This window comes from Charadrius vociferus, unplaced genomic scaffold (genome assembly GCF_000708025.1).
Source record: "Charadrius vociferus isolate BGI_N301 unplaced genomic scaffold, ASM70802v2 scaffold32, whole genome shotgun sequence".
NCBI classification, from domain to species: domain Eukaryota; kingdom Metazoa; phylum Chordata; class Aves; order Charadriiformes; family Charadriidae; genus Charadrius; species Charadrius vociferus.
In genome coordinates, this window is record NW_009647856.1 from 710,760 (window position 1) to 726,145 (window position 15,386).

The 15,386-nt window shown below is 40.4% G+C and overlaps 1 protein-coding gene across 1 annotated transcript in view; it reads right to left on the bottom strand.

Moving 5' to 3' along the window:
- The window catches only part of MAGI2 (membrane associated guanylate kinase, WW and PDZ domain containing 2), a 536,664-nt gene that overhangs the window by 14,638 nt on the left and 506,640 nt on the right, over positions 1–15,386 (bottom strand). The window contains exon 21 of the mRNA XM_009883000.1: positions 8,795–8,933. Coding sequence (XP_009881302.1) covers positions 8,795–8,933 — 139 coding nt within the window. The remainder of the gene's footprint in view (positions 1–8,794; positions 8,934–15,386) is intronic.

Below are 15,386 nucleotides of genomic sequence, written 5' to 3' on the forward strand. Positions count from 1 at the left end.
GGAATATGAATGAATGTTTGCAGTTCCACCAAGGTGGTCACAGAAGTAAAGGGCACTTTTCCAAAATGACTATTGATTTTTGCACTGACATCAGATGAATGTTATTTGGGGCAGTTCAAGTTTCAAATAACACCCAACCTCAGCTCTAGAGATTTATAAAATGAGCATTAAAAACAGGATGAATTGGATTATCTGATCAGTACTCCGAACAGGTAGGAGTATCTGGCTTGAACAGGCCAAGATGCTTTAGCCATTTATTAGACAAACATAAAAGCTTCAGACATACTAACAGAGTTAAGAACTAGCGAAATGCATTTTGCAGCTGACTGCAGATTTCTGAAGGATTTAGCTGTATTCAAACAGTAAAAACACAGTATAAGCTCTCAATTTTTCATATATTTTTGCAAATATAAATCATATGCAGTGGTACTAGGAAGGGCTGCCAAACCCACGGTGCAAGGAAGCACGGGCACCTATGGCTTGATATGAAAGTACTTTCTAAACCACCTTCTAGAACTTGCATCTCTCCTGGGCTCTATCTAACCTCAGGTAAGCCTGCTGATCATCTTCCATAAGTGATTATTTATACAAAACAACAATTCCTGTGGAGAAATTTGGACTCAGACTGCACGGTGATGTTACAGTAGAGGCCTCTCCCAAGGCATGCTAGAATGGTCAATATATATGCTCTACATCAGGAAATTTGACTCACGTCCTTGGTCAATGCTCTAATGAATGGTAGCAGAGACACAATTTTGGTTGGGAAGAGCCCCATTGCAAAACTGGCTCTTTAGGAAAAACCTTCCCCTCAAAACTCTTTCATTAAAAACACCTGAAATGGAAACATATTTTCATTTGACCTGATATTACATTTTTATGAATCAAGTGTTTCAGTTTTGGTGTTGACCCAAACTAAATTGCTTTTGATTTTCTGGATATATTTTACTGTGAAAAAAATTCTGTCCCAAGACTTCCTGCCAAATAAATAATCAGAACTATTCATATCTGAGTGACTTTGCAAAACTAACTGTAGCTGTATTTATGGAGGATTTATGTTTCTACTTATATCAGGAAAAAAGACTTATTTTCTGTGTCTGTCATGTTATAGGAGCAAAAATAAAGATAATGCATAGAAAGTCATGGTTATAAACATCTAAAACTTGTGGTGGAACTGCAGTTCACAACTTCCTGTGCTTGACAACGGACCTGCAAAATGGCCCTAGTGTCAGCCTGGATTTTTAATGTTGTGATCTCTCTGAACTACTTTTAGTGAAGAACAAAGCAGAAGTAAGGTGAGAACGACTGCAAGGAATGGTGCAATTCAGATTTCTACATGATGCAGGAATGTCTTTGTGGCTAGGAGGTCTCCAATAGTGGCATACACACTTGAACCATATGGATACAATTTTCAAATGGCGTCTAGGTATGTCCAGCTCTGCACTAGCAAAATATAGGGATATGTCTGTGTTCAGAAAATTCTTATTTATAGACACAAATTGGAAACAATCTGTAACTGGGAACACATGCAAGCAATTGATCAGATTACCTGGACTTGCAGGCACAAGACTGATACCTCAAGCAGAGCTTAGTGCCTGGGTGCTGGGTGCAGGAATTCTGTGGGCATCACACTGGAGGAGCCGCTCGAAGCTCAAAGGCTAGGAGGATACCTTTGGATATAACTCCCTTCTATTTCCAATCTGTCTTCTTCGATAGCATGAGACTGGACTTATAATTTTAGCAAATATACTACATTGTGCAAAGTCAACAGCAGACAGACTGAATGCATCTGAACACTTCTGCTTTTTCTGTGATGACAGCAATCAATAAAAACATAGGAAAAATAAGTTTTTGTTTTCCTTTGCTTTCCAGGTATCATTTCTGGGCTGTGACTCTGTATTACAAATTTGATGTGTCTGAACAATCTGTGCAGTTGGATCTGATTTATGAAGAAAATAGCTTGAAATCAAGTGCAAAGTGCCATGTGTAAACTCAGCGTAGCCACTGGGTTTAAAAAAACAAGTATTGCCTTACAGCATGTTCCAAAAAGTCTTCAATTTTACATTTGTTATTTCCTCAAGAGGCTGCATACAAATATTGTTTGAGATCAGCATCTAACTTCCACCTTCACGTTACTAATATTTTTGCAAGCCAAATACCATAAGGAAAGGGAAAATTATGGCTTTGGTTCTTAAAAGTTTAAGATTTTCTACCTGAAAAGTCATATTCAGAGGATACATTTTTGTCAGGAGAAAAAGTGGATGTATAACAGACCTATGGCTGTGTCTCTTGCACTAGCAGCAGTGTAACATGAAGAACCAATGATCTAGGATATTAAAAGACATTTGAAAAATGCATAGCTGTTTTGATATCTAAGATAATCAGTTATGAAAGAAAAGTCAAATACTATAGAAAGTATTAAGTGAGCTAGCATGTCAGAAAAAGTTGGAAAAGACTCTATTAACAGTTGTCAGAAACAAAAGCGTATTAGAGAAAGATAATATACATGCAGAGTTTACAAACCGTGTCTTTAGGGTGGCCCAATAAGTAGAAATATGGGGACCCATGCTTGTCACTTTTCATGCACATGGAGAGACTGGAAGGTACCATTCCTAAAGGAAGGGGAGGAACAGCCTAGGACCAATCATTAGAATTAACAGAACCAGTGACATACAGATATTTTACTATTGTTAGAGCAGAGAATTCTTAGTAAGTTTAGAACTGAGTAAAAAGCTTGTATGTAACAGGAAAGAAGTATTTCTGTAAAGCTAAGACAAATAATCATGCTGTAAGTCTAAATATTAGTGGATGACTGAAACTACTGTGCACATATATTCAGGACGTAGATTCACCTGGACTACGGATGTGGAGTACATCTTGAGGTGCTTTCTGAAGGAGTCAGAGCAAATCAAAAGCAAAAGGTTTAATGCATTTCAGAACTGTGCCAATTTATTTGTATGAAAAATCCTTGTATTGGTATCAACTCTGACATTTTTTGGCTTTGTTGGTGAAGTAGTGCTGAAACATGAGCTGAGAGGTTCTTCAAGGCCCTTCAAAAATGACTTCCTGCTCAATAACTTGTAGCTTTTGTCTATTAACCAGCAGTGATTTTGTGTATACTGAAACTTTACTTTTTGCTTACAGAACTTTTGCTCCCTTCAATAGCCAAAAGTGAATCTAAACTCTAGTTCTGTAAAATCACCCGAATGCCATGAACCCATGGGGTGAGTTTTGTATGTAATTTAGTATTGTGTGAACCAACAGAGGTTCCAAAAATGCACAATGCAACCTCAGGACATGTCTTTTAACGAAGTTAAACAAGGGTGGGGGGAGAGGGCAAGAACCACCATTGTGTAAATCCATAAAGTGCCAATCAGCCCCGTGACACAGACTCCTCGTTCACTAAACCTTAACGGTTCTAGTACTCATGGCTCTGTGTGTGTTAGCATCACAGCGTGACCATGCTCAGGGCCAGATCTAGATTTCCAAGACAGGGCAATGGAAAAGTTTTCCAAAATCTCAGTGTGAATGGGCTGGAATGTCTAAAACTTACAACTTTCTGCAGGAGCTCTTAAGCAACTAAGTGAAAAACTACTGAATCTGATAGAAAGTATGATTTTGAAGTCCTGCTGTGAGAGCAGGAAGGGAAATGAATTAGCTTTCTTCTAAATGTTCTTCACAGGTGAAATTCAGTGTTTCTGCCCCTTCTGTAGTGCCAGACAGAGAGCATCTGGGGCAGGAGGCTGTGTCTTGCTGGAGGGATGGAGTCCACCTACAAGTGTTAACTGTGCCTCAGCACTCCTCCACCTTCATGCCCTGTTTGCAATTATTTGGTTATAAGACTCATTGCTTTCAGACACTTCTAGGAACTTAAATAGTTTAATGTAGCTTTGAGTAATGAAAGCTCCAGTTGGGAAAGGCTAGGAGCAGTAAGCCAGAAGAAGCAAGCTGCCAGGACTGCCGGTACTGAGAGGGCTTTCCTAGGGACCTTCTTCCAAAGGTATTTAGAGAAAACAGTGGTTGTTCTCAGAGAAAACCATAGCTTCCTGGGGCTGATCCATCATTAGAATGAACTTGCCTCTTGCAAAGCTCATTGCTGGATGGAGAGGCTGTGATTTGTTAGTTTTTCTTAAGCTTTACTGTTACTATTTTGTGATTTTGTGAACAGTTTTCCCACGTTTTGTCTTTAGGGATGCTGCTTCATCCCAATGTTTGGCTGCACAATGTACATGTCCTTCCGATGGTGTTTATACAGCTATGGCTAAGGCCTGAAAAATATGAGCATCCGTAATTAGGCTCCCACAGTGCAAGCAGGCAGATAACCTCTCAGGTAGATGTGTACACAGGGAATTAGGTGGCCTTTGCAAGAAAAATCTTGGTCTGTCATTTTATTCAAATTGCATTTAATGCCAGGATGAGAAGTGCTCAGTGATGACCATGAGCTTTGTGTCCCGTGACATGTATGAAAGCTCACACTCACTCCAGCCAGCTTCCCCGGGCATTAAGTGTGTTGCAGGATCAGGATTCCCAGCAGTCCTTCTAGCCTTTCTTGCACAGTAACATGATTTCTTACTATGACTTGGTTCTTTGGAGAACGTGGCTGGCAGACTATTTCCTATGAAATATGATGCTGATGTTCTTCGGGTTTGGATGAGCTGTGATAATTCACCTTCAGTGGAAGCACAGTTCCTCTGGCTATCCTTATCCTCAGCAAACATGTTCTGAGATGCTGGGTGATAAAACATCTGTTTTCTAAGCTTCTTTTGTTGCACCCTGCTGTGAAATCAGCTATCGTTTTGGAGCATTAATCATATCCATGCTCCTTCCCATATATTCTGATGCTACCGTGCACGCTACAAGGGTATTTCTCCCCCTGAAGTGCTCTGGGATCTTTGGCATTTGTTTTCAAGCAAAATCAGCAGCTGGAGTTGAGGTAAATGATGCATTTGCAAGACACTTTATTTCTTCCCCTAGGTTTGAATAGTGCTTCAGCTCAGCCAGAATTTTCGGAGATGTACTTGTAGGGACAGATTTCCAGGCAGTGTAAACTGACATAACTCATTTACATCCTCCCAGGAGCTTGTTCTTTGTTTCTTCACTGAGTGCTTTCTTCTTTTCAATACACATTCTTTAATTGCACAGATCCCTTCCTTATCATTGATGATTTTTCCTTAACATTGCTTTTACTGATGTCAATCACATCACCATTCAAACACTGATATTTCTTGCACTTTAATATATACTGTCATATTTTGTACTAACAGAAACATGGCTCTGGAATTTAAAAAACATTCATTATATCACACAGGGAAAATAAAAAAGCTGAAGTCCGAGAGGGAATAATGTGATGGTTTTTGGCTGGTTGGTTTAGGTTGTTCTAGGTAAGCTTCCTTCTTTTTAATGCTGTGAGTCTGATTGCCACTGCTTGTGGAAAGGTCTTTAAACAAGGTGTTACTACAACTGACTTGGGAAGACCCTGGCCATTTCGCTTGTCAGAGACTGAGAGAGAATATCCAGGAGAGGACCCTGGCACACTTGCTCTGTTTTCATATTTCTCCCTAGGCTTCTGCTGCACACCCCCGTTGCAATCCAGACTCCAGCTCAGTCTTTGATTTTTATACTCAGCTAAGTCTTATTTCCCACTGATGGTCTCCAGAGCTGGACCCTAATGAGAATAAGAAATATTTCTGACATGTACTTGCTAAAAAAAAAATATGATAAAAGGGCAGATTATTTCAGTAAAAAAAAGCTCCAATTAGTTTTTTTACATCTCAACTGAGCAATTCCGGTGGGAAGAAGAGGGAACTGCTAAATATTGACTAGTTTATCTGCTGTCCTCAGGAGCACTTTGTCCTTGAGCTTACTGTCACAATCTTCTCTGTGTTCAGTTTTCCATTATTTGGAAAGGACGTTCTTCCTGGGGGTCTCTGTCATTAATACTCTGACAGACATTCTTTGCAGCATGACTTACTCTTGAGATTTGGTCTTCTCGAGACATGCCCTCTGGTTTTAATTGTTTGTTTGCTAATTTCTGTCTTTAACTTCCTAAGCAGGCTGCTGTTGGTTTTTACATGCACCTTCTGTTTGTTCTTGCAGTATTTCTCATTGCTTTGGGAAATGACCTAGGGAGGACTTTAGTATTTCAGTTAATTTCAACAGGCATCTTCTTGTTTTGCTTCCATTTTGCCTGCAGACTGGATACAGCACTAGCATGTCTTCGCCTGTGTGATGTACCCATTAAGAACTGGAGGCACGTGGACATTATTGTCGTTGTAGAGACGGACATGACACTCAATATCCAGTTACAGCAATCGTCCTCCTTTATTTTACAAGCAGTGCTCTTTTATATCCTCTTAGCTGGTTGCTTATCTGTGCATATATTCTAACATTCTACTTTTGCCCAATCCACTCTCACATCACACACCATTCAGCCAATACAATTGTTGATCACGCACTGTTCATGCTCTGGGAAAAGCCAGGATGTTTGCCACCCCTTATCTTGTTTGCTCGGATCTTCTCAGGATTCTTCTGTCTCCTCAAGGGTACACGGGTATCTGTTCAGGGTCAGTGTTAAACTTGTATTTTGATCCCTTGGACCAGCCGAGGTCTCCCACACGTTATCCTTTGCTGTGGTGCTCTCTGTAGGTTGTGCGTACATTACAGAGTAATTCCTGAACACTTTCAGTGCTTTTGCAGTGCAGTGGGACAACACGGCTTTCAAGCACAGCTACTTAGTTCTCCTCCCATATGAAACTGTAAGCTGGGGGTGCGGCCAGGAAAATGAGCTGATTAAACAGCACTTCTTTGTCGCAACTTTTATTTTGCAGTAACCTGCATTTTTACAACTAATGCTAAGCATTTCGAATGCCTTTCCAAATGGAGAGCATGGCTTAAACAGTCCTGTGAAGTTGTCTTGTTTCTTGCTGTTACCACTATAAACTGTGCCCGGATTTGTAGTAGTTTATCTGTATTTTCTGCTCATGATGTTCTTCTGGGGAAGGGAAGGCTCATGCACATGTACATCTTTCAGGTGATTTGTTTCCCCAAAACAATACTATTTACACTGAACTTTTTAAACACGTCTTTACATTTTCTTATTATTCTGGAATAAGGTACAGATTTGTAAGATTATATAAATATAGAAATTTATTTTGGATCTCCTGTAAACCTAGGTTTAAGTGTCATCCAGAACTCAGACCTTAAGAAAGTCAGATTTAGAATGGGTCTGAACTGCAATCAATTCTTTACTCATAGCAGTCTCCTGTGACCCTCCGTCAGATTAAATTGTTTTCTGAGGAACCAGAGAACCGCTGGTATATGGTTCTGCTATTTGAGAAGGATTACTACCCCTATATCAGTCCTGGACATTTGTTTGTTCCTTCCTTAAAAATGGTGCACCTCTCCATACAAAAGAGTTTTGGAGATGATATGAATCTCTGTCAGAGGTCTCTCTGAAAGGATTATCCGCTGGTTAAAATTGATATTAAATGTTGTAGTACCTATTTATCATAATCCCTGAACACCATTTTGGGTTTGTTCCTACTCACCAGAAGTATAACCCACTAACTTTATCACCAGATGAGTGGGCTGTGGCCCATCCTTGCTGCCCTTATTCAGAAGCTCTTGGAAGCTGAAAAAAATGTGACATACACTGAGTATTGCCTCAGCCGCAGAATTGGCGCTAGGTTACAGGGGAAAATGGTACAATTACCATGTATACTGACAGTCAGCAAAGTGCTGACTTTCAGTGGAGCTGTCTGCAACAGAGGTAATGAATTTGTGTTGGTAACAAAGACTAACCTGAATCTACAGTTAAGCCTAAGTATTTGAATTTTCATGTGCTCCTAGAATTTCTGATTCTAATGGGAAATGATGCTGAAACTTTAAAAGTTCTATTAGAAAATTTTAAGAGAGTTTTGGACCTCCTAGCATAAACAAGTCAAGGAATTTTCATTGAAAAAAAACCCTTTCCTGTGAGATTTCAGGCCCATCTGTGCACATCATAGAACTTATGTAAATATATGACATTGTCATACCACACTTTAGAGTAAGCTTTGATTTCAATTTCTAAAAAGAGCTTTTTGTCTTTGAATTACCTTTGGATAGTTTATTTTTACTTCTTGTCATTTCAGTAGGGAAATAAGCTTTCTATATTGTCTAAATGACTCACACTTTTTGAAATACTCAAAAGAGTCCCAGAAGTCCCTCTGAAACAAAACATGAGAAGAATGGGACCCGCTTTCTCACCACAATGAACAAAGTCTCCTTTTTTATTCAGAGTTGGCTTCTACTTGATCATCTATGTATATTGTCAGAGATAATATAATGGGTGAGGTTATCATCAAAGGAAGTACATTCTTGTTAATGCTTTGAGTTTAAACCTGAGCCACTGTATTGCTTGGCAACAAGATTCTCTGTGGTGAAGCAAAATGTGCAGAGAAGTACCAATAGAGGAAGAAAAGGACAGTTTATGGACGAATCAGCAACTCCCAGCACCCTCAGAGATGTCCCCTAAAGAGTTCAAAGTGCTTCCTCCAATGCACATCTTATAAGCCACAGCCTGTGTCGGGAGGGCAGCAGACGACTGTGACATACACACATAAATGGTCTTGAGCCAAGGAAACACTTACACATGTGAATAAGTCCACCTCTACTCAGGTAAGCACTTAAGCCCATACTTAATGTGCCCAGGACATTAACAATATATAAATATCTGCAATTGCTACTTAGCTCAAAAGCAATATAATTAATTTATATGGGTTCATGCACATAGAAAAATGTAAAGATGAAAACCCACCATATTCTGGGACCTGGCCTGTTCCACGTTTCAACAACAGTCGCACTCTCCTGCCACCAGACTTGATTAGCTCTATTGCTCTGGCATGTGTCATGTCCCTTGTGCTTTCTCCATTGATTTCAATTATTTGATCTCCTACCTGTCAGGTAAGAAGAATATTGAGTCAGACAGAATTGCAGTAAAATGAGCGTTTCAGAAAGAGACATATTCAAGGGATCACAGGTTACTTGAATGACAGACAGACACATCAAGGTAAATTTGTTCCTGTCTGTCTGAGGGATATTACTGGGAGATTAAATAACCTCCAAAGTGGATTCTGAATGTGGTATATCAAATGCTGCTCGTCTTCTGCCGAAGTAGGTGTAATGTATTTGTAACTTGCCTCATGTCTTCTACATGTAAGAGGTTTTTTTCGGAGTTGCTTGATATGTTGGAATTACTGGAAACATTATCTGTGCTACATTTTAACTTGTGATGTTGTTTGGGCCCAAGAAGACCTTTCCTGCATTTGACTTGTGTTTTCATAGAGAAAAGGGAGGTTTGAAGCACAAAGATCCACCATTTGAATATCCAAATCTTGGTAGTAAAGTTTCACACCCAATTAAGAGTTGTTATGAAGCAAATTATTAAACACAGTAAAGTGAGTGGCTATGGCATAGATCATACAGATTTGCTGGAGTTCTTATGAGAGCATGTCTTCAACTCTTTATCCACGGAAGGTTTTTGCTCAGAGTAAGCACAGCCCCTGGCTGACCCGTCTAGTTAGAGCAGCCGACTCCAGGGCTCGGATTACAGATTTCTGCCACTCATCCCCTGGCCAGCTTTCCAGTCAGGGTTAGCTTCATTGCTATTTTTCCACCTCTGCTTCTACAGCTGTAAAATGGGGCACTGATGTCTACGTCCCCCATCCACCCCAATCTGCCCCTCCCAGCTTTTCCTCCTGCCGGGATGTTTTGGTTCTGCTCTTCTCTCCACGAGAAGAGCCGGCTTCCCACGCTGGAAACCTTCTCAATGAATAAGGGAGCGATTGCTTTCTGCTGCACCTGGTCGGCACGGCAGGCAGCGCATGTGGTCAGCAGCAGCTGAACACCCTGTTCGGTGCTGCCGTACCACAGCCGCCCCCTTATTTGGTGAGACAGTTAACCGAGCAACACGGTGAGGCGATGCGGGAGCCTTGTGCTAGCAACACCCCAGCCTTTGGAGTTCACGTTTTGCAGCTGCGTTGCAGGAGGCTCCCAGCCCCGTGGCAGGGTGGCCCAGGTGAGGAGGGCTGATGTCCCAGCGCCGGTAAGGGTGCGGGTCCAGGTGATGGGCAGCCTGATGATCACCTATCTGCACCTATGGCTTCCTCTCCATGCATATCCACTGCACCAAAATACCAGTGCTGCATGCATCCTAGAGAGGGTTTTAAGGAGACTATACAGATTTCAAGATGATGGGCACTTCCTTTTCCTCTTACAAGCCTGTCTTGACAAAACCAGCTCTTTGCTGGCCTTGGACATTGAAATGTTTTCTGTTTTGTACATTTTCTTTGCTGCTATTGTATTTCTGTCAACTAAAAGTGTTATCCTTCAGAGGCTTTCCTTCCTTCCTGAGTTTGAAATATAGTATTTACCAAATAAGTGTGCATAATATGAAATGTCAACAAGACTCTTAGCATCAAAGAAAAGTGGAAGGGATGTCAAGAAGTTATCTAGTCCCTACTTTTGTTCAGAGGCAGAAAGATTGCTACTAAAAGCACTATGGCAGTGTTTCTCAATAGGAATTCATACTTTGTCAATAGGAGTGCCTATTTTAAGAAATCTCCCAGGATCCTGTACACAATCTATGCCAGTACTTTACTTAACTAAAAAGCCATTGATCTGAATAAAACCTCTCAGCCTTGCTATCACACTTTGTAAATGTTGCAGACTGAGCAGTGGGGGCAAAAAATTGGGATTATTTTGTGCAAAAAACCTTATTTTTGCAGCGCACTTGTCTTCCCTCGTGGATTTTCTCTGTTAGGAGGAATGTATTTGGCTGTACCATGCAGTTTGTGTTTTCAGACACTTCTGATGACCTCCAGGCCACAGTGACACACAGCGCAGGTGCTCTCTGGATCGTGGAGAGATCTCCCCTGGGTTTGTCCGTGCAGGGCTGTTCGCATCACCCTGACTTTTGGAGCGGTTGGTAGGATGTAGCTGCTGCACACACTCAGAGCAAAAATGGAAAACCTCTCTTACCACTTCTGTAGCACAGACAGAAGATGGATTTGTAGCATCCCCACAAGGATACTAGTAAGGCCAAATACAGACAAAATTCAACCAGTTTGGGAAAACCTGTTTCTAAATGTCATAAAACAATTAAACCCTGGTAGAAATCCTGTAAAAGTAAATTCAGATTTTCCAAAGGCTTGAAGGCAGCTCTTTTTTTGTGTCATGTTGCCTGGATAGACCATGTTTTGCAGAAGGTATTTAAAATGATCTTGTTAGCATGTTTTGAGAGAAGAAGTGCCAGATTAGATCAAATGAAGGAGGTGTTTTTAACACTCCTTGATAAATAGCCTTTAAAATGAGTACTGATGAAAGCTGTTCAGAGCACGCACAGTCCTTCAAATAAAATCCTCTGCACTCCAGAGCAGGAAGACAGAAAGAGATTTTAATACAGTTTAATATGTAAAAAGGTTAAGTTAATGTCACATTTTTCCCTTGCTGTTTGCCTTTCTTCTGTTCTCATTGGTCAATACACAGGAACTATCTTGTATTAATGTAACCTTTTCTGTATTTCAGTGGATTAAAATATTTTTTTCTCTGTAGGCAGCATATAGCTGATTTGATAGTTCCCTCTTTTAATATAAAATCTTATGTGAAAATAACCTTAGAAAGCTTAAAAAAGGCCAGCATCTTGGTTATGTGACTGAAGGAGGGGAGAGAAACAAGTTTGCAAAAATTAGGTGCTCTGAAATTTGCATCAGGAGGTGTGAGACCAGAGGTAAAATGAATAGTTGCAGGAGCAGTGGGTTAATTGCGTTCCATGCATTTGTGTCTTGTGGCCGACTGATGTATAACTGAATTAGACGGCCTTTGCAGCACAAGCCCAGCTCTGATTAGATAAGAAAAACAACACCGAAGAGAAAAGTTGCCAACACTCTTGCCCTAAGAAAAGCTTCAATTAGACTTTACACTCATATCTGGGGAATTCATACAAAAGAGAAAACCCTGACTGAGGAGTGGTTCCCCATATGTCTAATAAGGTACAACATCCTATTCTTACTTTTTCTCTGATTCTCTGATGTCTGATATGGGAGGAAAAAAGCTGTATGCTTTCTCTCTGTCCAGGCATTCAAACATGCTCGTTCTTTCCTCTTATCTCTTGTGGAATAGATTTTAGATATCGTGGGGCTATTTATGTGCTTTTAAATCCAGTGATTTTTTAAGGGGAGCTTATGTATATCCACATATTGAAGATGCACTAAGGTGAGGCCAGAGGCAAGGGTAAGCATAGAAACAGATCCAGAAAGAACCCAGTGCCTGTAATATGGGATCCTCATTTCTCTCTTTTCAGGATCAAAAGTTGATTCCTGCAATTTTATACCACACATGACATTTCTTTATACTTCTCTTCTGGATCCTTCCAAGTCTGTCCACAGTCTCCAAACTGGAGATATTACTAAGGTGGGGGGTAGGCAGAACAAATCAGAATGACAATATTCTTCCCATGGGGCAGAAACACTTATTAACAATGTTCCCAGAATTAGACCGTTGCCTTTTTGTAACACATCAGATTTGATACTCACTGTTAGCTTGGATTCCAAGATTATCCCCAGCAGTACTGTATAGACAGTTATTCCCCATTTTACATTGTGCATCTGATTTCTCTGCCCTAAACCGAGCACTGTGCACCTCAGTGAATTTTATCAGATTAACTGCTTTAGTATGAAATTTTCATTTTAAAATCTAAGGTAGTGCCTCAAAGTCATAGAATCATAGAATGGTTTGGGTTGGAAGCGACCTTGAAGATCATTGAGTTCCAACCCCCCTGCCATCCACAGGGACACCTCCCACTAGACCAGGTTGCTCAAAGCCCCATCCAGCCTGGCCTTGAACACCTCCAGGGATAGGGCCTCCACAACCTCTGGGCAACCTGTTCCAGTGCCTCACCACCCTCACAGTAAAGAATGTCTTCCTAATATCTAATCTAAATCTACCCTCTTTCAGTTTAAAACTGGTAACCCCGCATCCTATCACTACACTCCCTGACAAAGAGTTCCTCCTCAGCTCTCCTGTAGGTCTCCTTTAGGTACGGAAAGGCTGCTGTAAGATGTCCTCAGAGCCTCAGCCTCCTCTTCTCCAGGCTGAACAAGTTGGTTTAAACCCTCTATGAATAGTGACATCTTGGCATCAGCAAATTATTTTATTATTTATTAATAGGTCACCAATTATTAATAAAATTTTTGAATCGAGCTGTTTTCATCCCACATGCCTCAGAACCACAATTGTAATTTCAAACCTGTAATTACTATTCAGGAGCAAACCATTCAGAGCAGCCTTTGGGAGGGGTTATTTTCATTAATCACATTAGAGGGATTCTACCTAAAACCTATTTCCTCATCCTGTTTCTGTGAATTTCTTACAAAGTGGTGTTAAAAGGTGAAAAGAAGATGCCTTGCACATTCTCCTTCCCCTTTTTTCACAAAGAAATCCGAAATAAGAAATGAAAATGAGATTGATATGACAAGATTTGCTTTCACAATTTACCTGTTGTTGAAATTTTTCTACTTTTTGGTAACTTGCCACAGATTATTTCTGAGAATGAAAGTTAAAAGAACTTTATTATTTGACTTTAAAAATAGGGAATATGTTTTCCTTGATTCTGCTACTAGCTTTCTTGTCCTCCATAAATTCTTGGACATAATTACTAATAGTATAGAAATAACTTTCTCTTCCTCATTGAGCATACACAAATGTCAGCAGGTTCAGTTTACTTGAATCTAAGTATGCTTTAAACAGTTTTCTACTTATTCTGGTTTATACTAATGTCTCTTTGTTGAAGTTGATGTAGCAAGTTTGTGGTCCTTCTGAACATCTCAATGAAGACTGATACAAAGCAAGCACTGAATATTTCCATCTTCTCCACATTCCAGCAAGCAATGGACCTCTTTTTTACTGTTCTTCGTATTTCTTTCAATATATTTGTTACCTTTTCTTGTCACCTTTTATACTTTCCTTGCAGACTGCTTAGATATCATTCTGACACATTTAATCTTCCCTCTGCATCTAGCAGGACACCAGCCACCAAACAGTTGTTGTAGCATCAAGCTTTGAGTACCTAAATGTTTTATTGGGTATGACCCTGTGGCATTAGCTCCTTTCATGGAAAGTGACACATTTGAATATCAGACCATTATTTTTAAGAGGCATTTCAGCAAGCTGCCTTCTGTGGAGATATAAAGCTTTTCAGATGAAACTCCAGAATATTTTAAAAGATAAACTTCAATGTAGCAACATTATGATTTTGCATGGCATTTAGGTTCTCTATCTCTTTATACTTCATGGATTTCATTTTTGTCAAGAAATTAACAGGAAAAACAATTCCCCCACCTGGAGGGTTATCTAGCCCTAAAATAATACCTTCAATTCCCATGCCATTCAGGTACAATTTTTGCCTGACAACCTGAGAGGACACGTGCATCCTAAACACCAAGTTTTAAATCCACAAGTAACAGGGAAAACTTTTGAGAGCACAGCCCTTGAAATCCAATGTTTTAATCTTACAAAGCCACAGACTGCCTTTGGCTCTTTGGAATATACTTTAATTTGAAGGTGTCGGTACACAGGATCCATGCATGGTGCTACAATGAATGCAAGGCTGGCGGCTGGTTGGTGGCCAGTCATGTGAAACCAGCCGATGGACCCCTTCCCACACCCAACAGGCAGGCCCTGCATCGCAGGACACCCCCGAACTGGCATCAGCTCTGACTTATAACCTTCCTGGCAGTCTTCAGCAAAGACTACAAAGCCGGAGTGATCAGCCTCCGCACCTTTCAGGCGTTCCCACCAGCTTAAGGCTGAAGCGTGTTGGCCAGCCAGCTTGGGAAGCTCGCACAGCTGCTGGCTGAGCTGTTTGTTCTGAAGAAAAACGCTCTTTGCTGCTATGAATCTGGCAACTTTACACACATTGACTTCACATTGTGTTTCTTTCTTCCTACAGAACATGGTCTTGGCTGAATTTCCATACTGTTTGCAATAAATGCCTACCCAAACCCACTGATTGTCCTCCTGACCTGATGGCATTTGTTAAAGAGAGTGGTCCTCTATTATAGTCTTACAATGTGCAAGCACAAAGTAAACACTGAACACTTCTCCCCTCCTTAATGTTTTTAAAGTTGAATATTAATGATTTAGATGTAATTATGAGAGCAGTTTGGGTGTATGGGAAATGTCTCTTATAAAAATCTGTTTCAGTTCAAGTTAATTCAGATGTTCCATCCATGCGTAAGAACAACTGAGCTATAAAATTGGGCAGCGTGTTTTCTGGCAATAATGAGAAGATAATATTCCGAAGGAGTGTTTAAGTGACATCACTATTGATAGGTTAATTAGAAAGAAAATTG